This window comes from Caenorhabditis elegans, chromosome III (assembly GCF_000002985.6).
Source record: "Caenorhabditis elegans chromosome III".
In the NCBI taxonomy this organism is placed as follows: domain Eukaryota; kingdom Metazoa; phylum Nematoda; class Chromadorea; order Rhabditida; family Rhabditidae; genus Caenorhabditis; species Caenorhabditis elegans.
The window spans coordinates 12,030,950-12,058,662 of NC_003281.10; the positions used below are offsets into that span (position 1 = coordinate 12,030,950).

General features: G+C 34.9%; 3 protein-coding genes across 10 annotated transcripts; 1 reads left to right on the forward strand and 2 right to left on the reverse strand.

The window, feature by feature from the left end:
- Positions 1-566: 566 nt before the first annotated feature.
- On the reverse strand, positions 567-21,357 carry Y79H2A.3 (C2H2-type domain-containing protein; the record flags this gene model as incomplete). Of its 7 annotated transcripts, none has more annotated exons than NM_001268227.4 (28): positions 567-922; positions 1,530-1,640; positions 1,967-2,290; positions 3,216-3,724; positions 4,019-4,112; positions 4,992-5,165; positions 6,129-6,872; positions 7,140-7,235; positions 7,748-7,867; positions 7,922-8,031; positions 8,269-8,351; positions 8,448-8,608; positions 11,646-11,882; positions 12,827-13,065; positions 14,568-15,039; positions 15,144-15,332; positions 16,603-16,715; positions 17,485-17,635; positions 17,686-17,805; positions 17,853-18,014; positions 18,076-18,155; positions 19,110-19,497; positions 19,548-19,777; positions 19,850-19,973; positions 20,032-20,292; positions 20,859-21,010; positions 21,062-21,167; positions 21,228-21,357. In NM_001268227.4, 28 exons carry the CDS (start codon positions 21,342-21,344, stop codon positions 755-757), a joined length of 5,835 nt encoding a protein of 1,944 aa, NP_001255156.1. The 7 variants fall into 7 exon arrangements, with proteins under 7 accessions (NP_001255156.1, NP_001022955.2, NP_001255155.1 ...); NM_001027784.5 differs by having other exon boundaries at positions 16,603-16,736; positions 21,228-21,354; NM_001268226.3 differs by having other exon boundaries at positions 4,034-4,112; positions 21,228-21,344.
- Y79H2A.4 (RRM domain-containing protein) lies at positions 10,350-11,142 on the forward strand (the record flags this gene model as incomplete). The annotated part of the gene is made up of 3 exons (NM_067168.1): positions 10,350-10,500; positions 10,648-10,843; positions 10,890-11,142. The coding sequence occupies 3 exons, from the start codon at positions 10,350-10,352 to the stop codon at positions 11,140-11,142; spliced, it is 600 nt and encodes a 199-aa protein (NP_499569.1).
- Positions 21,358-21,474: 117 nt separating the features above from the next.
- On the reverse strand, positions 21,475-27,509 carry arx-3 (Actin-related protein 2/3 complex subunit). 2 transcript variants are annotated; one of them, NM_001368436.4, is made up of 9 exons: positions 27,425-27,509; positions 27,048-27,375; positions 25,964-26,267; positions 24,127-24,213; positions 23,712-23,845; positions 23,600-23,659; positions 22,637-22,727; positions 22,537-22,557; positions 21,475-21,765 (listed from the first exon to the last, which is right to left on the reverse strand). In NM_001368436.4, exons 1-9 carry the CDS (start codon positions 27,504-27,506, stop codon positions 21,745-21,747), a joined length of 1,128 nt encoding a protein of 375 aa, NP_001355516.1. In that variant the 5' UTR covers positions 27,507-27,509; the 3' UTR covers positions 21,475-21,744. The 2 variants fall into 2 exon arrangements, with proteins under 2 accessions (NP_001355516.1, NP_499570.1); NM_067169.7 differs by lacking the exon at positions 22,537-22,557.
- Positions 27,510-27,713: the final 204 nt, after the last annotated feature.

The following is a 27,713-nucleotide window of genomic DNA, read 5'->3' on the forward strand; positions in this document are numbered from 1 at the left end:
AATTTGACGCGCAAAATATAACTATATCTCGTAGCGAAAACTACAGTAATCCTTTAAATACGACTATTGTAGCACAAATTTAAATAATTGCTGTAGTTTTCGCTACGAGATATAGTTATATTTTGCGCGTCAAATGTGTTGCGTGGTGTGCAACGGCAAACGAAAAAAGCTCCGCTCCAAAACTTTGGGTCTCGTTAGGAAAAAAAAACGTAAATTCGAAGGATTTTTCGTCGTTTTCCTAGTATTTCAACTTTGAACACATTTTAAAAAGGGTTTCCACAAAATTGATTTTAAAAACTTTTAAAAACATTAAAACTTTTTTTTTTCAATTTTCAACTTCAAATGCCTCGAAAAACACTAAAATTACGGTTTCACCGCCAATACTAAACAAGACCCAAAATGTGGGGGAGGGGGGGGGGGGCGTCGTGTTTTTAATTGGCGTTAGAGCGCGATTGCACCATACTTTATGCGCAAGTTCGGATCCTCTTGGAGAGAAACTTGAGATTAAATAAACCATTTTGAATTCGCCGCTAAATTTTAAATTTTTTGTGCGAATTTCCAGTAACTTCAAAGTCGTCAAATTTTCATTAAAACCATGTATTTCCTCACAAAACTATGATGATCAGCAGAGAGAGAGAGAGAGAGAGGGAGATAATTACAGCACAAAAAGAAGGAACAAAATAAAATAGTATTACCAGGTGGGGGGAATGGAACAGACAAAAAGAGAAAAAAAAACAAAAAAAAAATCAATATTTTATTGAGGTGGCCAGTAGTACGGTGGTTGTGCTTGTCCACCTCCATACGACGAAGCAGGAGTTTGAAATTGTGGCTGAACTTGTGGAAGGGCTTGTTGTTGAGGCTGATAGTACTGTTGTTGTTGTTGTGGTTGGAATTGTTGAACCGGCGGCTGCTGGTATGTTGGCTGAAAAAATTCAAATTTTGAATTTTCAAACAAAATTTTGGCGCGAAATTCAAATTAAGATTTTTTTTTGTTCAAAAAAAATTTGGCGCTAAATTAAAATTCTAAATTCAATTTTTCAATAAAAAATTCTTGGTAATTTAAATTTTGAATTTTTTTTTTCAAACAAAATTTTCGCACGAAATTCAAATTTAAAAAACATTTTGGCGCGAAATTCGAAATTTGAATTTTCGTTTCAAAACCATTTGGCGCCAAATTCAAATTTCAAAAAATTGGGGCGAAATTCAAATTTTTCAAAACAAAATTTTGGCGCGAAATTAAAAATTTTGAATTTTTTAAATAATTTTGGCGCTAAATTCAAATTTCAATTTAAAAAAAAATTCTGGCGCCAAATTCAAATTTTGATTTTTTGTTCAAAAAAAATTGGCGCGAAATTCAAATTTAGATTTTTTTCAAAAAAAAATTCGGTGCGAAAGTCAAAATTTGAATTTTTTTCTCAAAAAAAAAATCCGCGCGAAATTCAAATTTTTATTTCATTTTTTCAGCAAAAAAAAATTGGCCCAAAATTCAAATTATGAATTTTTCATCTCAAATCTCTGCTGTGGTGTACCTGCTGATAGACAGGCTGCTGCTGCTGCTGCGGGGGAGCTTGTTGATATATTGGCTGCTGAATTCCGTATTGTTGGGCATACTGGGGCTGTGGTGGTTGTTGTTGGTACATCTGAAAACTCATCTTTTTGGTTTTTCAGCACAATTAATTGTTTTTTTTTGTTGTTAAAATGCGTTTTAGAATTATTTTGGCAAAAAAATAGATTTAAAAAAAAAAATTTTCTTTCAAATTTAATTTTTTCGAATATAATTTTTTCGAAAAATCCGTTATTTTTTGGTTTTTTTTTTCGGTAAAATTTCATTTATTTGTTGGGTTTTTGTCACAAATTCTTTTTTTTTCATTTATTTGTCGAAAAAGAATTGGTCATATTTTTAGTTTTTTTTATGGCAAAATCGTTATTTTTCAGCTTTTTCTTCAACATTTTCAGATTTCCGTACTTGTTGCTGATACTGCATAGGCTGCTGCTGCATTTGCTGTTGGTAGATCATCGGCTGTTGTTGATATTGTGCCGGTGCTCCATACATTTGCTGCTGTTGGTACATCATCTGAGGCTGTTGCTGCTGCTGCTGAGGCATCATCGGCTGCGGGGGCGGAATCGCCTTGCTCACAGCAATCGGAGCAGGCATTCCGAGTGACGATTCCAGTGTTGGACGGACTATTTGCGGAGCTTGTGGTGGATGTTTGACGGGATTTGAGCCAGAATTTGGAGTCATGTTCATGAGATTCGATGAAGAAGCATCTGATGGAGCCGGGGAAGGCACCTGAAGAAACAAAGTTGTTGCGGATTTTGATTTAAAAAATACAAAATATTGTCAAAAATTTAGAAAAAGCTACTGCGACCAATCAACGATTCGCTCCGCCCACTTTTCAACCAATCAGATGAAGTGGGCGGAGTTTTTCTTCAAAAAAATTGAAAAAAAAAACAACAAAAAAATCGATTTTTTTAAACAAAATATTACAATTTTGGCTGCAACCAATCAGTGATTCGCTCCGCCCACCTGAAACTGTCGGATTGGTGGTTCAAAAGTGGGCGGAGCAAATTGTTGATTGGTTGCAGCCAAGATTGTTAGATTTCATTGAAAAATTGATTTTTTTCCCGTTTTTTTGCGATTTTTCTGAAGCGAAACTCCGCCCACTTCATCTGATTGGTTGAAAAGCGGGCGGAGCTAATCGCTGATTGGTTGCAGCCGAAATTGTTAGATTTCATTGAAAAATTGGTTTTTTTTGTTTTTTTGCGCTTTTTCTTGAGTAAAACTCCGCCCACACCGTCTGATTGGTTGAAAAGTGGGCGGAGCAAACCGTTGATTGGTTGCAGCCAAAATTGTGACATTCTATAAAAAATTGATTTTTTTTTGTTTTTCCGCTGTTTCTTTTTTTTGCGATTTTTCTGAAGCAAAACTCCGCCCACTTTATCTGATTGGTTGAAAAGTGGGCGGAGCAAATCGCTGATTGGCTGCAGCCAAAATTGTAGAATTAATTTTTTAAAAACGATTTTTTTTTGTTTTTCCACTGTTTTTTTTTTGTGATTTTTCTGAAGCGAAACTCCGCCCACTTTATCTGATTGGTTGAAAAGTGGGCGGAGCAAATCGCTGATTGGTCGGTGAGATCGCGTTGAAAATTTTCGTTTTTTTTCGCGATTTTTTTGCGGTATTTCCGCCATTTGAAGCTTCAAAAAAATACACGAACATTCTGCTTTTCACCAACACGTGCTCCATTCGGAAGAATTGTTCGATTCAACGCCATTTTCTGTCCAGGTATTATGGGTTCCTGCTGCTGTGGTTTGTTGTCCAACTTGTGTGTCTTTTTCTTCGGATCCGACTCTTTTCCGATTAGCTTGTACACTTCCGAATACTCATCATCATCCGACGAATCATCACTGATCGTCACCGGATGCTTATCAGTCGTTCCTTGTGGCTTGGAGCTCAGCGATGTTGGAGGATCCTGGTAGAATGCGTGCTGCTGCTGTGGTTGCTGCTGTGGTTGCTGTTGAGGCTGCTGCGAAGAGAACGACGAAGATTGCAGAGGAACAATTGCCGCGGAAATCGGTGAGATCGGGGCGGCGGCGCGGCCCATTGTCGGCCCGGCTTGGAAAGCTTGAGAATAGGCCGAGGATGTTGCTGCTGCTGGAGGAGGAGGAGGAGGCCCAGATGAGATTCCGTACGACTGCATAGGCGGAGGCTGCTGGTATTGTGGAGCTGAAAAATAGGAGGAATTAGATATAAAATGATGGAAATTTTTTTGGAAAAAAGTGTTGGGGTTATTCATGTGATGTAGAAAAATGCAAAAAATGTTTTTTTTTTAAAACATTTTTCCCCCTATTCATGAGTGTCGCATTATTTTTTCCCATTTTTTCTGCATTTTTTTGTACTTTTCGACGTCGAAAAATGTCGAAAAATGCCAAAAAAATGTCGAAAAATGCCAAAAAAAAAATGCCAAAAAAAATTTCGAAAAATTCAGAAAAATTTCGAAAAATTAATTTCCAAATTTACCTTGAGTATACTGACCAGACACTGGTGTCAACTGAATTCCCATCGACGAAATCGATTGGCTTATGCTTTGTTTTGGCATTGTTGCTTGATGAGTCTGGAAAATATTTGGTTTTTTTTTTTTTGGAAAAAAAAAACTCAAAATTTTCAGTAATTTCTGGGAAATTTTCTAGTTATAATATAATTTTTTTTGCACAAAAATTTACATATTTGTGAACAAAAAAATTTGAAAATTCAAAATTTTTCTTCGATTTTTAATATTAGAAAATTTATTTATGTCGATTTTTCAATTCTTTGTGAAAATCGAAATATCAAACAAATTCCACTGTTCTTGGTTTTCTCTGAAAAATCTTTTTTTTTTTTTGGTTTTTTTTTCGGTATTTACACGAAAAATAGACAATTTTTGTGGAAAATTTTTTTTTCTCGAGTTTCTCAAGAATTTATTTTTTGTATTTTTTGTATTTTTTGCCGAGATTTTTTGAAGTTTTCGATTTTTTTTAAAATTTTTCTAAAAATCCGAGTTCCGAGTTCAAAGAAATGGTTTAAAAAAGTCAAAAATCTCTTTTTTTTTTTGTAAAATACATGAAATCGTCGAAAAATCTTGTTTTTTTTTTGCGAAAATTTTTTTTTTGGCAATACTAATTGTAAGTTTTTTTTAAACAAGAAGTTTGAAAAAATTTTGAAAAAAAAATTATTTGTAAAAAAAATTATTTGTTGGTTTTTCTAAAACTTACGGCTTCCAATTTTTTTGGAAAAAATATTTTTTTCTCAATTTTCTTTTTTTTTTATTTTTTTAAGACAAGAACTGATTTTTTTAAAGTTTTTTTGTATTTTTGCCAGGATTTTTTGCAGTTTTCGATTTTTTTTTTCAATTGTTTCTTTAAAAGTTCTAGTTTATTAAAAATTTAAGAAACTTTTTTTTTGCGAAAAATAATAAAAATGTTAACTTTGATTTTTTTTTTCTTCAAAAATGCACCTCTTTAGTTCTCATATCCATTATAAACTTATTGATAGCTTCATCCCCTTCAACAGGATTGAGCCCAAGGCTGTCATACATTTTGAGCACAACGTCACGTGGCACATTCCCATTGTGTTCGTTGAGCATTTTCTCCAGCATAACCAGGGCTCCCATCACTTTGCGATTGAGATTCTGTATAAAGATGTTTTTTTTTTTGGCAAATTTGACTTTAAAATATATAATTTCGTTTTGGAAAAAAAAATCTAAATTTGAATTTGGCGCCAATTTTTTTTTCCCGCAAATTCAAAATTTGAGTTTCGCGCCAATTTTTTTGAAAAAAAAATCTAAATTTGGATTTCGCGCCAAAATTTTTTTTTGAAAAAACTCAATATTTGAATTTCGCGCCAATTTTTTTTTGAAAAAAATCTAAATTTGAGTATCGCGCCAACTAAAAAAAAAATCAATACTTGAATTTTTGAAAAAAAAAAAATCAATATTTGAGTATCGCGCCAATTTTTTTTTGGAAAAAAAATCAATATTTGAATTTCGCGCCACTTTTTTTTTTTGAAAAGTTATTATTTGAATTTCGCGCCAATTTTTTTGAAAAAAAAATTCAAAATTTAAGAATCGCGCCAATTTTTTTTGAATAATTATTATTTGAATTTCGCGTCGAAATTTTATAAATTAAAATTTGAATTTCGCGCCAATTTTTTTTTGAAAAAAAAATCTAAATTTGAATTTGGCGTCAAAATTTTATAAATTAAAATTTGAATTTCGCGCCAATTTGTTTTTCCGCAAATTCAAAATTTGAGTATCACGCCCAATTTATTTTTTTGAAAAAATTCAAAATTTGAATTTCGCGCCAAATTTTTATAAAATAAAAATTCAAAAATTCGCGCCAAATAAAAAAAATTCAAAATTTGAATTTCGCGCCATTTTTTTTTGTAAAAAAAAATCTAAATTTGAATTTCGCGCCAATTTTTTGGTATAAATTATAATTTGAATTTCGCGCCAATTTTTTGGTATAAATTATAATTTGAATTTCGCGCCAATTTTTTTTTGCAAAAAAAAATCTAAATTGTCTTAAAATAAGTTTTAAAAGCAATTTTTCGGAAACTTTTTTTTAAACGCGGTTTTTTTTTTCAAAAATAGTACATCTTTATACTCCTTCTGCTCCCGTTCCATTCGACGACGCTCTTCCGCCGATTGAGTTGGCACAACTGGCGCCGGCCTCGGTGTCGACGAATTCGACATCCCATCGAGTACAGTTCCTTGTATTATTCCAGAATTCGCCAAGTCACGAACAGTCGCCAACTTTGAGCTGAAATCTCCGGCTGCTGCTGCTCGATTTTGAGCAGAAGAAGCATCGCCGAGTTTCGCCAAAAACGTGTCCGTTTGCTCGCTCCACGTCGAATTTCGGGATCTTTGTTGGGGAGGGGGAGCTGCTTCACGGCTTCGGCTTCTAGATCGGCTCTTCGTACGGCTCCGACGATCTCGTCGACTACGATACCGTTCACGGGATCGGCTTCTCGATCGAGTTCGGCTTCGTCGTCGACGCTCGGCACTTCTTGAACGTGCACGTTTGTGCTCACGGCTTCGGGAGCGACGAGCACGATCCCGGCTTCTGCTCCGATTTTTCGACCGCGGATCCTTCCGTTTCAGCGGGCTTTCGGTCTTATCACTATCCATATCATCATCATTCAACAAATCAATCACTGGAATCACTTCCGGCAGCACCACTTTTGCTCCAGCAATCGGCTTGAAGCCTCCACTAGACCATGGTTTTCCGGTGTTCTTCGCATAGAAATGCTCTTCATATCCAGGCCATAGCCTCTCAATTGTCGCCTTATCGATTAGAGTTTTCATGCGAGTTTTTACAACATCTCCGACGTGCTTTCCCTGAAAAATTTTTGAATTTTTTTGGTGGGATTTTTGTCATTCAGAGGTGGGCAGCAATTTCCGTTCGGCAAAAATTCGGCAAATTCGTCAAATTGCCAATTTGCCGAAAATTTTCAAATCCAGTTATTTGTCTATTTGTCGGTTTGCCGGAAATTTTCAATTCCGGAAATGTGTCCATTTGCCGGTTTGCCGAACATTTCCAATTCCGGCAATTTGCCGATTTGCCGGAAAAAATCGTATGCCGGCCACTTTTGTTGTCATTATTACCTTCAAATCACTTGTAAAATTCTTGAAAATATTTCGGCGAACAACTGGATTCTTCTCCCGATTCACCTCTGCATGGTAGTGCGGGTACTTGTGGAACTGGAAAAAAAAATCGAAATTTTAAAAAGGTCTCGACACGAAATTTTTTAATGCGAAAAGGTGTGCGCCTTTAAAGAGTACTAAAAAAATTGATTTAAAAATTTTAAAGGCACACATTTTCGCATTTTACGAAAAATTGTCGCGTCGAGACTGGGAGCACCGTATTTTTTGAGTAAAATTTTTTGTTTTGAAATTTTTTTTTTGAAAAAAATAATTTTCTTCAGTTTTTGGGAAAAATTATAATTTCGGTCTTTTTAAAATTTTTTTTTTAAAAGGTTTTTGGATAAAAAAAAATACTTATTCTTAGCAAAAATGTATTTGTTCATTTTTTTAAACATTTTTTTAGACAAAAAACTTTTTTTTTTGGTTTTTTTGTTGCAAAAATTGCTTTTCTTTTGATTTTTTGCAAAAATTGATTATTTTTGGAATTTTTAAAATCCATATTTTCACAGTTTTTTTTTCTTCATATTTTTCGATTTTTTTGCGAAACCGTTTCCATGGCGCTTTATTACCATATAAGTGCTCTTATGGTCCGTTGAGCACAAGTGACGGAGCATTCCTTTCGGATCCGACCAATTATCACAAACTGTGCACAAATACGAGTCCAGCGACGGATCATCCAGGCAAATCACCTGGAAATTGAGGAAAAAATGAGTGATGAGAAATCTGCCACACATCAAGCAAACCTCAGCCACATAATCAATTCCAAACGCATCCGGAGAGTCTTGAACACTCTGACTAAAGTCGCGCGGAATTTCGACGGGGTCCACGATTTCAGAGGCTCCTTCGCTACGCACTGAAATTTTTACGATATTTTTTTAAAAGTCAGCTATTCTAAAAAAAAATGCTATAAATTCGGGTAAAAATGTGTGTTTTTCAAATTTAAAATCAAAAGGAATCGTTAAAAAAAAAATAATAGTGAGTATACAATTTAAAGATAGGAAACAAAAATAAAAATTATATAGGCAGGAGAAGCGGAGAATTTCATCGTTTTCTGAATGAGGTTTTTTCGAAGTCGTATGACTTTTCTTACTGTAATTGAGTAGATCAGCCTTGTTCTTGATCACTGAAGCATTGTGAATCGCTCGATCCACTCGTTTTCCTCTCAGTGTTGGCCTAGAAATTTTTATTTATTTATTTTCTTCAATTCAATAAATTTATTACATTCATTTTATTGAAAAAAAAACACGGAAAAAAGATCGCAAAATTCACCTTTTCGTAAAAGCGGGCATTTCTTGTTGGACTGGCGGTGGTGGACGGCTGGTAAATGTCATTGGGTATCCAGCAGCAGCTGCAGCTGCGGACTGTGGTGGAATAGCTGGTGGTGGTGGAACTCCAAAGAATGATAGCGACGATGACGACGGCTGCTGCTGCTGAACGGAAATGATGTTTTTAAAATTAGGAGGGGAGGGAATCGAAGGAAATTGATGAAAAATTGAAAAATAATTGGAAAAAATTAAATTTAATCATTTATGGCGCTTTTGTTTCGCGAGTGTAGTGTTTAATACAAAACACCTGATGACTTTTCGTTGAAGTTGAGAGAAAATGATAGAGGATTCGAGAAAAAGCCGAAAAAAGCCTAATTATGCGCGAGCTTCCTGATCTCGTTTCCCAAAGATATTCCCGAAAATATGTATTATTATTATTATACATCTATATAGATATATCTATATTTTCAATAAACAGTAGACAAAAGAAAACAACAGGAAATATCGTAAATTCAAAAATTGTCGCCGTTTTTTTTTTCCATTCTAGGTTTTTAAAAAGCGATTTCGATATTAAAATTGTTTAAAAAGAAACGGAAAATACGTGAATTTAAAAATTTGTTGCCAATACCTCACGACATCAAACTTTTAAACTTTTTGGCCGTGGAGCGCGCTTGCACGTCGATTTCAAAACACGCATTTTCGCATCATATTCCTGTTAAAATTGTTTGAAATCAGCATTAACATTGAAAATGTGTTTTTTAACAGCCTATAATGGAAAATAATCCTTTTCCTTGCAATTTCCAATGAAATTATCTCGTTTCTAGAGAATCACGATTTAAACACACATTTTTAATTCTAAAACAATTGAAAACAATTTTCAACAGAGAAATGAAGAGAAACACACAAAAATCGTTGCTGCAAAAATTTGAATAAGACTACCATAAACTTTTTTTGCGCGCGCGCGCTGAGACCCATCCGAATAAATTGGTGCGCCTTTAAAGGTGGACTACGCCCAGTGGGGAAATTGCTTTAAAACACGCCTATGGTACCACAATGACCGAATATCTTGATAAAAAAATTCAAAAAAATTTTCTAGATTTTATATGATTTTTTGAAAATTGGAAAAATCACAGTAATTATTTTTCACCTATTTATTTTTGAATTTCCGCCAATTGGATTTGTTCGGTGCAGCGCGCTTGTATTACTTTTATTAATTTATTTTATTTATTCTCGTTATTTGACTGATTTTCTTCATTTTCTATGTTTTTTCCTCGGAACATGAAAGAAATAAACAAGAAAAATGCAAAATGTTTGTTAAAAAGTAATTGAAAATGAGTAAAACTGTGAAATATACTAATTTCAAGCTTGTTGTCGACGGAACTCAGAAATCACAGTTTTACCTATTATTTTACCTATAATTACTTTTCAACAATCATTTTGCATTTTTCTTGTTTCTTCCATTTTTTTTTCTTCCATTTTCCGAGGAAAAAACATAGAAAATGAAGAAAATCAGTCAAATAACGAGAATAAATAAATTTAATTAATAAAAGTAATGCAAGCGCGCTCCACCGAACAAATTCAATTGGCGGAAATTCAAAAACAATTAGGTGAAAACTGTGATTTTTCCAATTCTCAAAAAATCATATAAAATCTAGAAAATTTTTTTTATCATGATATTCGGTCATTATGGTACCATAGGCGTGTCTTAGAGCAATTTCTCCACTGAGCGTAGTCCACCTTTAACATTGATCTGTTTTGCCGGCTTCTTGACCAAAATCGTTGATTTTACTCATATTATAATCGTTTCATGCTTTTAAATAATATTTTTCGTTTGAATTTGCTAAGAAAAATTAAAATAAAGCTAAAAAGTCCAAAAAAAGTAATTTTCAACAGTGAAAATTTGAATATGCGCGGCAAAGGTCAGCAAGTGCGCTCCAATAATCCAGGAGGTCGTGGGTCTCGCCACGAAAACGTTCTCACCCACTTTTCGCCAATTTTTCATAGTTTTCTATCATTCTGTCTTCTGTTTCGCTCTAAAATGGACGCTGCCGAAAAAAGTGAGTTTCAGAAAGTCGCTTTATAATTTTCAGCAGGAAAATCATCCTGAAAATCCTTCTCACACTTGCTCCACAGGCACAAAGTTTTTCAACAAAACATTTTAGGCCTGTGGAGGAATACTATTATGCAAACCGTTGTTTTTTCAGTGAATACAGCCACCGAACAACTGAAACGATCGTTTTTCACCGATAACTGGGAGAATGTCGACCAACTTCGGACAGGTTTATCCGAAATGACTGTGAGACTCGAGGAGTGTGGCCAAACTAAAAAGGAACGTGATGCTCTTTCTAAAGCTGTTAAACGAGCAGGCGCTGTTCAATACATGTTTAACATTGGGAATTGGTAAGTGTAAATTGCGAAAATGAAGAATCACTCCCTAATTTTTCAGGAAGCTAGATGAGAAGCCGTGCATCTTGGTTGGCAATATTCCATCTGCTCTCACGAGCTCAGAAATGATGGGTCATTTCGGTGGTCTTAAAGGATTCACTGGAATTTTGTTTAAAGGAGAGGATACTTCTCTCTCCAAAACTGTGAGAATCCTCTTCGATGAAAGCTCATCCGCTGAAGCTGCCGCCAAAGACATTGATGGATCGAATTGGAATGGAAAAGAGCTGGACGCTGTCGTCAAGAAGCAAATTTAATTCAAGCCTGAACAGATCTCTTTCCCACGTGCTCGCTGGCTGTCTCTTTGCATAATTTCGATGAAAACGCGCCCCATTCAGAATATTGTCGGTGAAATTCACTCGGACAAGCGAAGAAAAGGAATGAGACCGTCTCGTTGTCTGTGTCTCATCTTTTCACGCTTTTTTCTTCTCCGAGAGGACTACGCGACCGGGGGGGACGAGGAATCCTCCTCTTCCACCGTTTGGCCATTTCGCCCATTTTTTTCACGTTTTCTCGTCCGCGAGAAAATAGCAATTTTGAGACAGCCAGCGACCACGTGCTTTCCCTTCATTTTTCATTTATCTATTTCTTTCTCCCGTGTATCTTTTTTATTTTCTTTCCCGGTTTGCAGTGCATTTTGGCGCGGAAAACTTGCTCCTTTGTTGTTGAGAAAAAACGTAATAAAGAAAAAAAGACTAAGAAAAATAAGAAAAAAAAGTAATTTTAAATTTTTTTAAAAATTAAAATTCAAAAACACTACCTGTTGCTGTAGTACACCAAATCTTTGAGCATTATTATCTGGTACAATGATAGCCTGTGCTACACCGAAAGAAGAAACTCCATACGGGTTCAATGGAACCTGTTTAGCTGTCACTTGAGGTCTTGTTGCAGCGGCGGCAGTCGGGCCTTTTCCAAAATTTGGATATTTTGATAAAAGTAGAATTCGCTCGGCTTCAAGTTTCGCCTGCTGGACATCGATTTTTTGGCGTTCTCGTTGCTGAAAATTTGGCGTTTTTTAGTAGTGTAGTATTTTTAACCGAAGACCCCCAAATTTTCCACAGATTCCGAATATCAACGTGAAAATTTCAAAAAAAATTTGTGTGCCGCCAGAGACATTCTCATTAGAGCGCGCCGTGTCATGTCGGTTTACGAGATTATTCCTTTTCAGTTTTTTCTCCATTTTTGCTGGTTAATTTTTTTTGTTGATTTTTCGTGTATATTGAGCATTTTATTTCGGTAAATTTCATTCACATGATAATTTTCACAAAATGGCGGTTTTTTGAATTTTGACGTCACAGCCGCCCGCCAAGTTGATTTTTGTGAAATTTTTATAGTTTTTTAAATAATTTTTTGCGTTAATTTACATAAATCGTAAAATTTATGTGAAAAATTATAAAAATTTCAAAAAAATCGATGCAAAATTAAAAAAAAATTTGCGAAAAGTTTCGCGAATTTTTATATCATGGGACCACAATATTCTGAGAATGCGTATTACACAACATATTCGACGCGCAAAATATCTCAACTACAGTAGCGCTTGTGTCGATTTACGCGGGTTCCATTTTTGAAATTATTCGAAAATAATTGCATTTAAAAAATGGAGCCCGTAAATCGACACTAGCGCTACAGTAGTCATTTAAAGGATTACTGTAGTTGAGATATTTTGCGCGTCAAATATGTTGTGCGATACGCATTCTCAGAATATTGTGTTCTTGTAATAATAATAAAATGTTCAATTTAAACGAAAAAAAAAACTCTAATTTTCTTGACCAAAAAAAACCGACAAAAATGAATAAAAAGCAGAAATCGGCAAATCCGCTCGTAAATCGACATGGCACGGCGCGCTCCAATGAGAATACCGTCTTTTCGTGACTTTCGGGAACTTTTTCACGTCGATATTCAGAATCGGAGGGTAAATTTCGAGCAATTTCTGTATTAAACCTGCATAGAAGCTTGCTCCAGCCGACTCTTCAGTGATATATCCTTCTTCGCCTCCTGAGCAGCAAGTTTCGCCGCATTTTCCTTGGCGAATTGCAGACGGGCATCCCGTTCAGCCTTCTTTTGTCGTTCCTTCTCGCGATGGCGCTCCTCATCGTCCATTTTTTTCTGGCGTTCTGCCTTGTTACGCTCTTCCAGCTCTCGTTGCAATGCTTCCTTTTTCAGGCGAAGCTTTTCCTTGTCTGAAAATTTGCATGAAAAAGTGTCGGTTTTTGTTTTTTTTTTTAATTGAAATTGAAATAAATTTTAAAAAAATTTTAAAAAATTTAAAATTTTTTCTTTCGGTTTTTCGAAAATTGAAAACATTCGATTTTCTCTGAATTTTTTTTGGATAAATTTTAATTTTTCATAATTTCTTTGTCTTTTAGGTATGAATTTTTCTTTTTTTTTCGTCCTGTTTTTTTTTCAATTTTCTATGAAAAAATCTACCTTTTTTTGTGAAAAAATCATTTTTTTTTTCGATTTTTTATTTCGTTTTTTTTTTTGAAAATCGAATATTTCGGAAACATTTCAGTTTCTCTATAGATTTTCTATTTATCGAATTATTTTCTTTTTTTTTCAACATAGTTTTGGATAAATCTATTTTTCTGAAAAAAAAAATCGATAATTTTTGATTTTTTCTGAACAAATAATCAAAAGTTACTTGAATATTAAAAAAATCGAAAAATGTATACTTTCTCTTAAAAATCGAAAAAAATCGACTTTCTATGAAAAAAATCGAGATTTTTTTTATTTTCTCAGAAAAATCGAAATTTCTCTGATTTTCTCTGAAAAATCTAAAAAATTCATGTTTTTTTTCCGAAACAAATCAAATTTTTTAAGTTTTTCTTTGAAAAAGATTGAAAAATTTATGTTTTTATGAAAAAAAAAAAGATTTTCTCCAAATATATCATTTTCCAGTTTTCTTTGAAAAAAACAGTAGTTTTTTATTTTCTCACAAGGGAATGACGTTAAAACTGCGCGGGGTATCGATATGAAATAAACGGTAAATGGTAGTTGAGAATAGTGGCTAACAGAATCATTTCTCAAAACTTGCTATGGTGGCTCACGTGGGCTGGTAATCGCCGTCTATTGCCATTTTGATGCGTTATTGATATGCTATGCCAAATAAATGCTCGCAGAACATCATGTCTTTGAAGCTTTGCAGCTCCGTTAAAAAAAATCTGACAAAAAAGTAATCAACTAAAAAGTTGTAGATTATAACTTTATCTGAAACTTTTCAGTTAAACACTTTCTCTAAAAAAATTTAGTTGCCGAGCTGAAACTTTTGAATAGAGTTACTCATTTTTGGAATGTTCTAGAAAGTGTAACGTCTATATCTCGGCAACTTAATTTTTTTAGAAAAAGTGTTCAACTGAAAAGTTTCAGGTAAAGTTATAATCTACAATTTTTCAGTTAATCACTTTTTGTCAGATTTTTTTCAACGGAGCTGCAAAGCTTCAAAGACATGATGTTCTGCGAGCATTTATTTGGCATAACATATCAATAACGCATCAAAATGGCAATAGACGGCGATTACCAGCCCACGTGAGCCACCATAGCAAGTTTTGAGATATAATTCTTGTAGCCACTATTCTCAACTACCATTTAGCGTTTATTTCATATCGATACCCCGCGCAGTTTTAACGTCATTCCCTTGTCAGAAAAATCGATTTTTTTCCCTCAAATCTCCGACGACTCCCACCAATAGCCAGCTTCTCCTTCGCCTCATCAAGTCGTCTCTGCTTCTCCTCAGCCTGAATTTTCGCCAATATCGCAAACTGTTTCCGTTCCTCCTCTCCAATCGGATCATACACTTTGATACAATAATCCTCTGGTGGATGGATTTCTTTGAGAATCGATGAAAGGAATTTCCGAAGTTCCTTTCCCTTGTCAGCCGTCTGATTGGCTAAATGTTCAAACAACTCGCGAACTTGAGCTTGTCGATATTTCTGAATCCAATAGATACAATGATCCATTTCTCTGACATGAGATTCCAGGGCTATAGCTCTTTTGGGAAACACTTTAGCACAAAGTTGGCAGTAGAAATCGGCTTGTTGCTTCGGAATTCCGAGTTCCATTCCAGGATAACGGCGTTCAATTATATTATCGAGACCAACAATGCTTGATACATATTCGTGCTGTTTTGTAGTCTGATTCCATTGCCAAATTACTTTCTAAAACATAGAACTTGTATAGAATGACCCATTTGATCTACGTTGATCTACAAAAAACGCGGGAAAATTCCCGCATTTTTGTAGATCAAGTGTCCCAAAATTACCTTCGTCGCATCTTTCTGAACAAACGGCTTCACCGTATAAGTCGATTTTTCAGCGATAATTCCAAATGCCGAAAGCGAATTTTCTTTGCACATTGCGGTTCGCCGGTGATGTTCATCTGTACAAATGTGTGATTTGAACACATCGTCTTGCCACGTGGCAGCTTTCACTATCACGAGAAGCTCGCAATTCTGAAATTGAACAGAAAAATGAAAATGTTGAATTTTGTAATATGGCATGTCTACAATGCGGTTAATTATAAAGACCACTGTGTACTACACCAGTGGTGGGCGGAAAACGATTTTTCCGGCAAATTTGAAAAATTGTCGGTTTGCCGGAAAACCGGCAATTTGCCGAAAATGAAAATTCTCAGCGAATCGGCAATTTGCAGAAAATGAAAATTCCCAGCAAATGGGCAAATTGCCGGAACTGAAAATTTCCGGCAAATTTGACAAATTGCCGGTTTGACGAAATTGCGGGAAAAACGGAAATATCCGAAAATTTTCGGAACTGTAAAATTTGCCGAAAATTAAAATTCGCATAAAATCAACAATTTGCCGTAACTTGAAATTTCTGGCAAATTTGAAAAATTGCCCGTTTGCCGAATTTGCCGGAAAAACGGCATATGGCGAAAATTTTCGAAACTGTACAATTTGCAGGAATTGAAAATTCCGGCAAACCGGCAATTGCCGAAACTGAAAATTTCCGGCAATTTGGAAAATTGCCGGTTTGTCAAAAAAACCGGCGATTTCCGAAAATCTTCGGAACTGTATAATTTGCCGAAAATGAAAATTCCCAGCAAATTTGGAAAATTGCCGGTTTGCCGGAAAAAGGGCAATTTCCGAAAATTTTCGAAACTGTAAAATTTGCCAAAAATTAAAATTCCCAGCAAATCGGCAAATTGCCGGAACTGAAAATTTCCGGCAAATTTGGCAAATTGCTGGTTTGCAGAAAAACCGGCAATTTCCGAAAATTTTCGAAGCTTTACTATTGGCCAAAAATTAAAATTCCCAGCAAATCGGCGAATTGCCGGATCTGAAAATTTCCGGCAAACTTGGCAAATTGCCGGAAAAACAGCAATTTCCAAAAAAAAATCGGCAAAAAGTAGGTTAAAAAAACCACTGTCTTAAGTGTTTCCGTCTTATTAAAAATCACATCAAAAACTTCCGGCAAATTGATATTCGGCAAACCGGCAAAAAAATCGACAATTTGCCGGAATTGAATATTTCCGGAAAATTAGGCAAACCGGCAACTTCCGATTTGCCGAACTACACTTCGCATGATACATTTTTCAATTTCAGACCATTTTCGCTAAATCTTTTCGAATTTAAAATTGTGTAAAATTACAACGACAATTTAAAGGCACACAATGTTTGTCAGCGTGGGTCTCGCCACGATTAAGAATCACTAACGGTGGCCTGCGTAAATCGACATGCAGGTAATAGGTAATCAGGTACGAACCTCACACCTACACACGACAGATGCCAGCGTATTATCACTTCTTCTCGACGTATTCACAATCAACATTCTGGCTGCAATAAGTGCCTCCCGAGCCGTCATTTCGATCGATTCCTCTGGAAATTTTCCAAGTTTTTCTTGAAAATATTATTTTCCAAAAAAAAAATATCATAATAATGATAGCTATTACGGGAACACAGAATTCTGAGAATGCGTATTACACAACATATTTGACGCGCAAAATATAACTATATCTCGTAGCGAAAACTACAGTAATTTTATAAATGACTACTGTAGCGATAGCGCTTGTGTCGATTTACGGGCTCGATTTTTGGAAAAAAAAAACAAAATTTTCGAATTTTGTAAGCGATATTCAATTTTCTTCGTTTTTTCGTATTCCTTAATCATTTTTGTGCTTATTTTTTAATGTTTTATCCATTAATAAATTAATTTGATTGAAAAACGTCTAATTTTCGCGTCATTTTGATGAGCAAACTCCTACAGACATATTTTCCGTAATAGGCAGGAAATAATGTAAAAAAAATAAATATACTTAGGAGTTTACTCATCAAAATGACGCGAATATTAGACGTTTTTCAATCAAATTAATTTATTAATGGATAAAACATTTTAAAAAAAAGCACAAAAATGATTAAGGAATACGAAAAAACGAAGAAAATTGAAGAATATCGCTTACAAAATTCGAAAATGTTGTTTTTTTGTCCGAAAATCAAGCCCGTAAATCGACACACAAGCGCTAGCGCTACAGTAGTCATTTAAAGAATTACTGTAGTTTTCGCTACGAGATATAGTTATAGTTTGCGCGTCAAATATGTTGTGTAATACGCATTCTCAGAATTCTGTGTTCCCGTAATATAATTCTACCTCCATCACACGCGACACTGTCTACAAGACCCAGAACACTCTCATAGACATCTTTTTCAGACGATTCTCTGCATAAAAGAGACGTTTGCACGAGGCGCCGAGAGACTGGCGCCCATGAGGAAAGTTCGAGGGTTTTTAGTTTAGAGTGAAGCTGAAAATATAAATTGTATATTTCAATTTCTTAATTAATATAGTTTTTACATGAATTCGCTTCTGAAACAATCCCGAATGCCTCTGAAGCCATTCCATCAGAAATGCTTGCTTTTTCTCGTCTGTTTCAGCGCCGAGAAGAATTCTGATAATATCCGGAGCGGTGAGGAACTGGAAACGATTAAAGCTACTATTAAGTCAACTATTAGTCAACTAACAATATACTGCTTAAGGTGAGCATAGGATCGAATGTGTTGATTCACAAAAATCGGATTTTTTGAGAAAACCTGCCAGCAGCACTGACAGGTCACCTCATTTGCCGCTTCATCTTCCACCATAAATTCCAGTCCAACATCGCATTGGGTTTGAACGAGGACCTCCTGGAAGGCAAGATTATTGGAATTATTATTTTGTTAAAAATCCAAAAAAAAAAAACCGCACCCTATTAACTTTCCAAACTCCTTTAACGTCGGTTTCCGCGTTGGTTACTGTAGGGGAATACGGAACAAAGAACATTGGATCTGCAAAATATAGGTTTTTTTTTTCAATTTTCAATATAAGTTTGAAGATTCCTGAGCGTGTCGTTAATTTGGCAATGTCGCGGGGGCGGAGCGGGTGTCGGTTTTTCAAAAATTATCTTAAATTTTTGGTTCTTGTTCTTCTTTTTAGAATAAATTAATTTTTTTTTCTCATCAATATAAACAAAATTAGATTTTAAAAACCTCATATTTTAGGTTAATTTTCTGAAAATTTTCGATTTTTTTTAAATTATCGTTTTTCGAACTTTTAAAAAATTTTTTCGATTTTTTAAATTCAAAAATTGAAAATTTTTCGTTTTTCGATTTTTTTGATTTTTATAATGCGAAAAATGGAAAATTTTTCGTTTTTCGAATTTTTAAATTCGAAAAAGTTTCGTTTTTCGATTTTTTTATTTTTTTTTGATTTTTAACAATTCGAAAATTTTTCTTTTTTCGAATTAAAATTTTTTTTTTTCGTTTTTCAAATTTTTTCGATTTTTTAAATTCGAAAATTCGAAAATTTTTCGTTTTTCGATATTTTAAATTTTTTTTTTTCGTTTTTCAAATTTTTTCGATTTTTTAAATTCGAAAATTCGAAAATTTTTCGTTTTTCGAATTTTTAAATTCGAAAAAGTTTCGTTTTTCGATTTTTTTATTTTTTTTTGATTTTTAACAATTCGAAAATTTTTCTTTTTTCGAATTAAAATTTTTTTTTTTCGTTTTTCAAATTTTTTCGATTTTTTAAATTCGAAAATTCGAAAATTTTTCGTTTTTCGATATTTTAAATTTTTTTTTTTTGATTTTTAACAATTCGAAAAATTTTCGTTTTTCTTCATTATTAAAAACTCGAGTAGTAGAACCGCGCGGCAGGCTTGCAGTCGAAGCCCCGTCCCTAATACATTGTGAAATCAACGGAGCGATCGTCCTGGAGAGACTGTAGTATAGGAGTGTACTAACTAAAATCAATTCTAGTCCTCATCGCCGCAGTTTCAAAATGTTGAGCGCTGAAAACATGCTTCTTCCATGCCGCTGCCATTTTCTGTGGTTCATCGACAAGATTGGCGTCGAACTCGATGTAAGTACAGCACGAAACACAGAAACGGAACATTTTCCCGGTTGTCTCCTTGAAATCATCGATAACTTCCAGCGGTGGATCCGGATAAACACGAACATCTTCGGATAGCTGGGATTTTATAAGACTCGGGAAGTGAGACAGTGTACGCGCCACTTTTTTCGTGTCATTCTCCAGTGTTAACGTGGATATGAGCATCTTCAGTGCTTTCGCTCGTCTTTCAGGGCCATCTAGTTGTTGAGCCAAATAGGAATTGTAAGAGTGAATCATGTTCTGGAAATTTTGATTATATTTAATTTGTGCAACTCAGTGCGCTCGCTAACCAGGTATTTCATTGCGTGATATTCCGAACTAAAATGCTCCAGGACTTGATCATCCCCATTCACTAGTGCGTAGCAAATTGTGCAAATTCGTTCATCACCAGCATTAATGAGATATCGATAGCCACATGGCTGGCTCAGGAGCCACGAGCCATCATCGTCCTTCTCCGTCCAGTGAAGCTGTGCTTGAGATTCTCCAGTCTTGAATTCATCGAAGATCTCTTGAGGGTGAACTGGAAAGGTTTTGAATATTTGAAATTTGAATATTTTCAAATTTTAAAAATTTTGTAATTCTAAATTCTAACATTCATTTATCGCCGACAAAACCGCCGCTCGTTGTTGGTGCATTGTGCTCTCACAATGATGAGCACGTGATTTTTCCTTCGTGTACTTCCCTGCCACCACAACCGGAGCCACCTCGTTGCAAGTCTGAATAATGATATCGAATATTCTTGAAATATATTAGTTATCGGTAATAAATACATACACTACAATGCAGAACACTGCGATTCGCGTCATTCGGACACTGCTGAAACGTCACATCCACCTGATCTTCGATTCCGAACTTTGCTTTACCATCAGCAGTGCTGAGTGGCATTCGTAGGATGCTCGGAGGCTGAAGCCCATCGATTCCACCGTCTCTTGCGAAAATTCGCTCGGCCGCAGAACGATATCGTTCATATTTCGCATACTCGTCATCTTCGCATTCTTCTTCGATCTGCTCCTTCTCGTCACACTCACATTCGTCCTGAATTGATGGGAAAACTCAAAAATCGTGTTGAAATAATGGAAAATTGTAAAAAATTAATATTTAAAAAAAAAGGTATTTTCTCTCTTTTATGCAGAAACCCCGCTCTCGATTTTGAACATATAGACCCAAAATGAGCTCAAATAAACGAATTTCGTAACAAAACTTCTCAAAAATTGTTCAAAAATTTTTTCTGGCGGTTCAAAATTAGCTAAAAATCTCGAATTTTGTCCACTTTTCAGTGTTACAGAAGTCTGAAGTTAACTTTTTTTGGAATTATCATCTTTAGTTTATCTCATTCAACTTCGTTTATTAAAGTACATTTAATGCCGATAGAATATATACTTTAATAAATGAAACTGAATGAGATAAGCTACCAAAATATGCAATAAAAAAGTCAACTTCGAGCCGCTGTGACACTGAAAAGAGGCCAAAATTCGAGATTTTTAGCTAATTTTGAACCGCCATAAAACTTTTTTGAACAATTTTTGAGCAATTTCGTTACGAAATTTGTTCTTTTGAGCACATTTTGAGTCTATACGTTCAAAATCATTCCTGCACATTACCATATAATTCCGAATATGATCCATTGAATTGAGATGAGCATCCGCCAACTCATAAGTGTCTCCAACTTCGTAGCAAGTAGCACACGTCCAGAAATTCGTTTTTTCTTGATTCGAAACTCCGACTTGTTGAATTTCCTGGCATTGGTGGAGGCCTAATTTTCCAAAAATGATATTATAAATTATCCAGAATATCCCGTACTCACCAATGATGGGAATCTTCTTCAGCTTATATCTTTCAAGCATCTCCGATACCGCCATAGTTCCATGAATGGTGGATTCATCCCGGAAAAACTTGTGCAAATTCCACTTCTAAAGGTAACAAATGAATTTTTTTCCCCAAAAAAAAAAAGGAAATTCTCAAAAAAATACCTTCACATGTCTCTTGCTAGCACGATGCTCCAATTTCTCCTTTTCGCTTGCAAAAATCGATCGACAAGCGATGCAATAGCCATCGCTAGTCCAAATTTCGCTATCGTCTTCTTCCATTTTTCGAGATCTAAATTATTAATTAGGAATAAGAATTAGGAAAACGAAAAAAAAAATCTTCGGGGAAAAAAAAGATACGAAATGCGAAGAAATAACGCAAAATAAGAAATATCGAAATATGTCGAAAATTGCCGGGGAAAACAAAATTGCTGCATTAATGAATATAAAAATGTAGAAAAAAAAAATATTCAGAAGAATAAAGGATTCAGGTTAAAGCAAATCTTCAATGGGTCGTGATAAAAAATCGAGATAAACGGGGGGAAGAATTTTTTTAAATGTACACTGAAAAAATAAACAAAAAAATCACATAAATAGCTGGGGAATTCGAGATGGAGCAATATAATTGGTGATAATTTTTTTTTTTGGTTGGTAAATTGATTGAGGAAGACTTGACGGCGGTTTAGACGAGTGATGGGTGATTCTGAAAATTAAAATTTTTTGAAAAATTATTTAAAGGCAGAGTGTAAATAGAAAATCGAATATCTATTAGAAAAAATTCGAAAAAAAACAACGATTTTCAAACTCGCGCCAGAGACATTCTCATTGGAGCGCGCCGTGTCTTGTGTCGATTTACGAGTCAATTTCAGCTTTTTCTGGTTTTTTTGTGCTGAAAATTCATTTTTTCGTGTCATTGAACATTTTATTATCATAAAATTCCCCTATTTTGAATAAAATCGATAATTTGTCGATTTTTTGATTTTCCAGAAAATTTAAAAATCGAATTTCAAAAAATAATACTATTTAAATTCGATTTTTAAATTTTCTGGAAAATCAAAAAATCGACAAATTATCGATTTTATTGAAAATAGGGAAATTTTATGATAATAAAATGTTCAATGACACGAAAAAATGAATTTTCAACACAAAAAAAACCAGAAAAAGTTGAAATTGGCTCGTAAATCCACACAAGACACGGCGCGCTCCAATGAGAATGTCTCTGGCGCGAGTTCGAAGATCATCGTATTTTCGCGATTTTCCGCTGAAATAGAATGTCAGGAATTTTCTAAACATAAATATTCGAAATATTCGGCACTCCCGGATTAAAAATTCGATGAAAAATGTTATTTAAAGACCCATGCGCACTTCTTTTTGTTAATAATAAAACTCCAATTTCAACGGGTTTTTTCACTCTCAGAATTAGGATATTATTTGAAAATTGAAAATTCATCCTTCAAACCTTGCAACAACTTACCCGACAAAATTCTATCGTTTCCTGAACTTTTTTTAAAACTATTTTAATTGCCGAGAAATGACTTAAAAATCAAAAAAAAAAATTAAATTAAATCACAAACCTTCAAATCCCAAAGTGCAACAATTCCGTCAGTTCCACATGTTGTGAATTTCACAACATTTCCGACGGTTCCAGAGTGAGGTAGGATTTGACTGAAAAAATTATTTTTTTTTTTGGAATTTCTGTTTTTTTTTTGTTCGGTAGATTTACGAGCTCGTGTACAAAAACCGAACAAAATTTTTTTTTTTCAAAAAAATTTTTTTAATTTGATTTGGAAAGGAAATTTCGTTAATTAAATTTTTTCGATTTTCTCTGAAATACGGTAACCGGTCTCGAAACGACGAAATGTTGTTAGTACTGTAGTTACAAATTTTAATTGAAAATTTCCGGCAAATCGGCAAATCGGAAATTTGCCGGAATTTAAAATTTCCGAAAAATCGGCAATTTGCCAGAATTGAACATATCCGGCAAATCGGTGAATTGTCAGAATTGAAAATTTCCGGCAAATCAGGAAATTGCCGGAATTGAAAATTTCCGACTAATCTACAAATTGCCGGAATTGAAAATTTCCGGCAAATCGGTAAATTGCAGTAATTCAAAATTTCCGACTAATCTACAAATTGCCGGAATTGAGAATTTCCGGCAAATCGGTAAATTGCCGGAATTGAAAATTTCCGGCAAATCGGCAATTTGCCAGAATTAAACATTTCCGACAAATCGGCATACCGAAAAATTGTCAGAATTGAAAATTTCCGGCAAATCAGAAAATTGCCGGAATTGAAAATTTCCGACTAATCTACAAATTGCCGGAATTGAAAATTTCCGGCAAATCGGTAAATCGGCTTCGTTTCTGCGAAATTTTTTCCGATTTTGAACAGTTTTATTTTTGATGAATTTTTTGTCCGAATTTTTTGAGATTCCAAAAATCCTACGATTTCGGGGTTATTTTATGCATTTTTCATTAAAAAATCTGGGAATATTTAACGCAAAACTGCAAAAAATTGGCGTTTTTCACAAAACTCACGTAATTCGATTTTGATGGAGTGTCTTCAAGGCGACGTTAATCTTTTCCGCAGCATTATTTCTATAAAAATTGGAGGAATTAAAATACTTTATTTTTGATGATATTTATTCACCGATCGATATTTTTGAACAGCTGAAGAGCACTGTTAACCGTCGATGACTTGGCCGCTGATGGGACATCCAATTTGCAAACTTCTTTCAAAACATCTTGAGACACTACAAAGAGCACCGGCGAGCAGTCGTGACCCTATAGAAAAGCAGATAAATCGATTTGTAAACTTAAAAAAAAATCAGTGCCGCATAGAAAAATGGGCGGGGTGTGCAACCTTTTTTTTAAATGTTTTTACAACCAAAACATCTTCACAAGTTTATTTATATTCGAAAAAAGATTAAAAAAACAAGTAAAATTGAATTTTTGTGTGGAAAAAAATCAACAAAAAACCGCGCGCCGCAGGGTTGCGAAATTACGCTCCGCCTCTTTTTCTGTGCGGCGACGCTGCTTTATCTGCAAAATTTCGTGAAACTTACAGCCGTGACAACACTGTTCTCAGTAATCCATTCGACTGTTGTGAACGGCAGATGAATGGTCAGCAAGTTTTGAACTTTTTGGCTGTCCTGGAAATAGAGGAAAAAATCGATATTTTTTTCGAAAAAAAAAATGCATAGACACCAAAATGCGCTCAAATTAACGAATTTCGAAATTAAATTTCTCAAAAATTATTGAAAAAATTTTAATGACGGTTCAAATGACCGAAATAGGTCAAAAATGGCTAAAAAATGACTGAAAAAGACGAAAATGGCCAAAAAATTACCTAAAATTGGCAAAAATGATTGAAAAAGACGAAAAATGACCGAAAAATGACCTAAAATTGGCAAAAAATGACCGAAATTGGCTAGCAATGGCCAAAAATGACTGAAAAAGACTAAAAATGGCCAAAAAATGACCTAAAATTGGCCAAAAATGACTGAAAAAGACTAAAAATGGCCGAAAAATGACCGAAATTGGCAAAAAATAACCGAAATTGGCTAGAAATGGCCAAAAGTGACTGATATTGACTTCAAAAGACTAAAAATGACGGAATAAGACCAAACCTGACCAAAAAAGTGGTCAAAAATGACAAAAGATGACCGAAATTGGCCAAAAATTACAAAAATTATTGAAATTGACTAAAAACGACCGGAACTGACAAAAAATTGGCCAAGAGTGACTAAAAATGACCGGAATTAGCTAGAAATGGCCAAAAACACTAAAAATAACCAACTTTTGGCAAAAAAAAATATCGGAATAGGTCAAAACTAACACAAATTGGTCAAAAATGACGAAAAAAGACCAAAACGGACAACAAATTAGTCAAAAATGACTAAAAAGTAACCAACTTTTGGAAAAAAAAATTATCGAAATTGGCCAAAAAAACCTCAAAATGGCCAAAATGACTAAAAATGAGCAATTTTTGGCGCCAAAGATAGCTGAAAATGAAGCCATTTTTCACTGCAACTTTTTCCTCACGAGGGACGAGGAAAAGTGGTTTCTAGGCCATGGTCGAGGGGCCGACAAGTTTCAGCGGCCATTTATCTTGTATTGTTTTCCGCCTGTTTTCTTTCGTTTTTCACTGAATTTTTTTCGTTTTTTCTTAATAAAACAGATAAATAAATATTTTTTGCAGATGCTAAAACAATTTCCAAGTGAAAAAATCATGTATTCAGTGGGCAAGCAGCGGTGAAAGTGGTCAATGTAATATGATGGATTACGGGAATAAAAAACCTAAACTTTTTCTTAAACATGATACATATGATGCTTAGATGCTGAAGCTACCTGATTTTCATATCAAGACCGCTGAAAAAGTTTTGAGGTTTCCAAAATTCAACTTTTTCGGTGAAAAATTCGAGATTTTCGCACAAAAAGTGGAATTTTGAAAACCTCAAAACTTTTTCAGCGGTCTCGATATGAAAATCAGGTAGTTTCAGCATCTAAGCAGCATATTTATCATGTTTGGAAAAAAGTTTAGGTTTTGTATTCCCGTAATCCATCATATTGCATTGACGACTTTCACCGCTGCTTGCCCACTGAATACACTTTTTTTACTTGGAAATCGTTTTGGCATCTGCAAAAAATATTTATTTATCAGTTTTAATAAGGAAAAACGGGAAAAAGCTGTGAAAAACGAAAGAAAACAGGCGGAAAACAAAGCAAGATAAATGGCCGCTGAAACTTGTCGGCCCCTCGGCCATGGCCTAGAAACCACTTTTCCTCGTCCCTCGTGAGGAAAAAGTTGCAGTGATTTCTCGAATTTTTGGAAAGGCTTCATTTCAAAATTCGTCCGCTCGAGCGCATTTTATGCGCTCCTCCTTTTAAATATAAACTAACAACTGTCGAATCGACAAATGAAACCGATGAATCATGAGAAACAAAAGCCAACCGACACCCGGACGGCGAAAAAGCGACTCGATGAACCCATCCACCGACGGAATATTCACTCATCAACTGTCCGAACGGCATTTTTTGCCCCCACGGATTTGGCGACGGCTTCTCGTCGACCTCTTTCACGTAGGCAGAAAATACACGACACTTGAAATCACACGATCCAACGGCCAGAAGAACATTGTTCGAATGCCAATCAAGGCAGGTGACGGTGGAGCGAATCGGCTTCTTGATTTGTTTCGAGACCCACCTGAAAATTGGTAAAACTTAAAAAATTGTTTTTTTTCTTAAATGTGGAGTAGCGTCAGTGAGGAAATTGCTCTAAAACACGCCTATGGTACCATAATGACCGAATATCATGATAAAAATTTTTTTAAAAATTTACTAGATTTTATATGATTTTTTGAAAATTGAAAAAATCTCAGTTTTTGCCTAATTCCTATTTGAATTTCCGCCAATTGGATTTGTTCGATGGAGCGCGCTTGCACGTTTTTAAATTTATTCATTTCATTTTTTGTTATTTTCCACCGATTTTTAATGTTTTCGATGTATTTTTGTTTGAATTTTAGAGAAAAAGTCAAAATAATTGCAAATTTTCGATTAAAAAGCACGCTTCAAGCGTGAATCAGAGAAATTAACAAATTCAAGTTTGAAATCGTTTAAAAGCGTCATTTTTTCATTTTAACTGTAAGCGTGCTTTTTAATCGAAAATTTGCATTTATTTTGACTTTTTCTCTAAAATTCAAGCAAAAATACACCGAAAACATCAAAAATCGGTGGAAAATAAGAAAAAATAAAATAAATAAATTTAAAAACGTGCAAGCGCGCTCCATCGAACAAATCCAATTGGCGGAAATTCAAATAGGAATTAGGGGAAAACTGTGATTTTTCCAATTTTCAAAAAATTATATAAAATCTAGAAAATTTTTTTGAATTTTTTTATCATGATATTCGGTCATTGTGGTACTATAGGCATGTTTTAAAGAAATTTCTCCACTGACGCTACTCCACCTTTAATTCCCAACCCTACCAGTCATTTTCCTTCTCATAATAGCAGACAGACACCAGCTTAGCGCCACTTCCGACGGCAAACTTGTTCTCCAGCGGAGACCATTTGACATAAGTGGCGGCGCGATTAAAGCGGACGAGCACGAGCTCGGGCTTCCACACGTTTTTGTCGAATGTCCACACGAAAGCGTTCTTATCCTGGGAACATGAGACGATTCTGTTGGTTTTTGTACCCCAGTCGAGGCCTGTTACAGGAAGGTCGTGCTCGGAAAGCGTATGGATTGATTGCCAATCTCCGTTGCGCCACTCGAAAATGTGAATATCATTTGACGACGCGGATACGGCAATTTCTGGAAGCAATAAATACCAAAACTGTGAAGATTTATACGGAAAACCAACGAGTGCGATCCTTATTCCAAGCGTGACAAGTGATCGGACCGATTCCAAAGTTCCAGTGGAGAACGGGAACGCCGGACGACATCGCCTGAAAACTGACCTAAACTCACAAAAAATAGATTTAAAACACCACATTTTAAATAAAAATTTTGAAAAAAACGACAAAAAACCCGTGTTTGCTTGAGAAAAATCAACGAAAATCGATTTACGGCTTATTTTGTCGACAATTTTCCGCGGAAATTAATCATCTGTGCAAACACGGCGACGACAGATTGCGGACCGGGCACCCGAT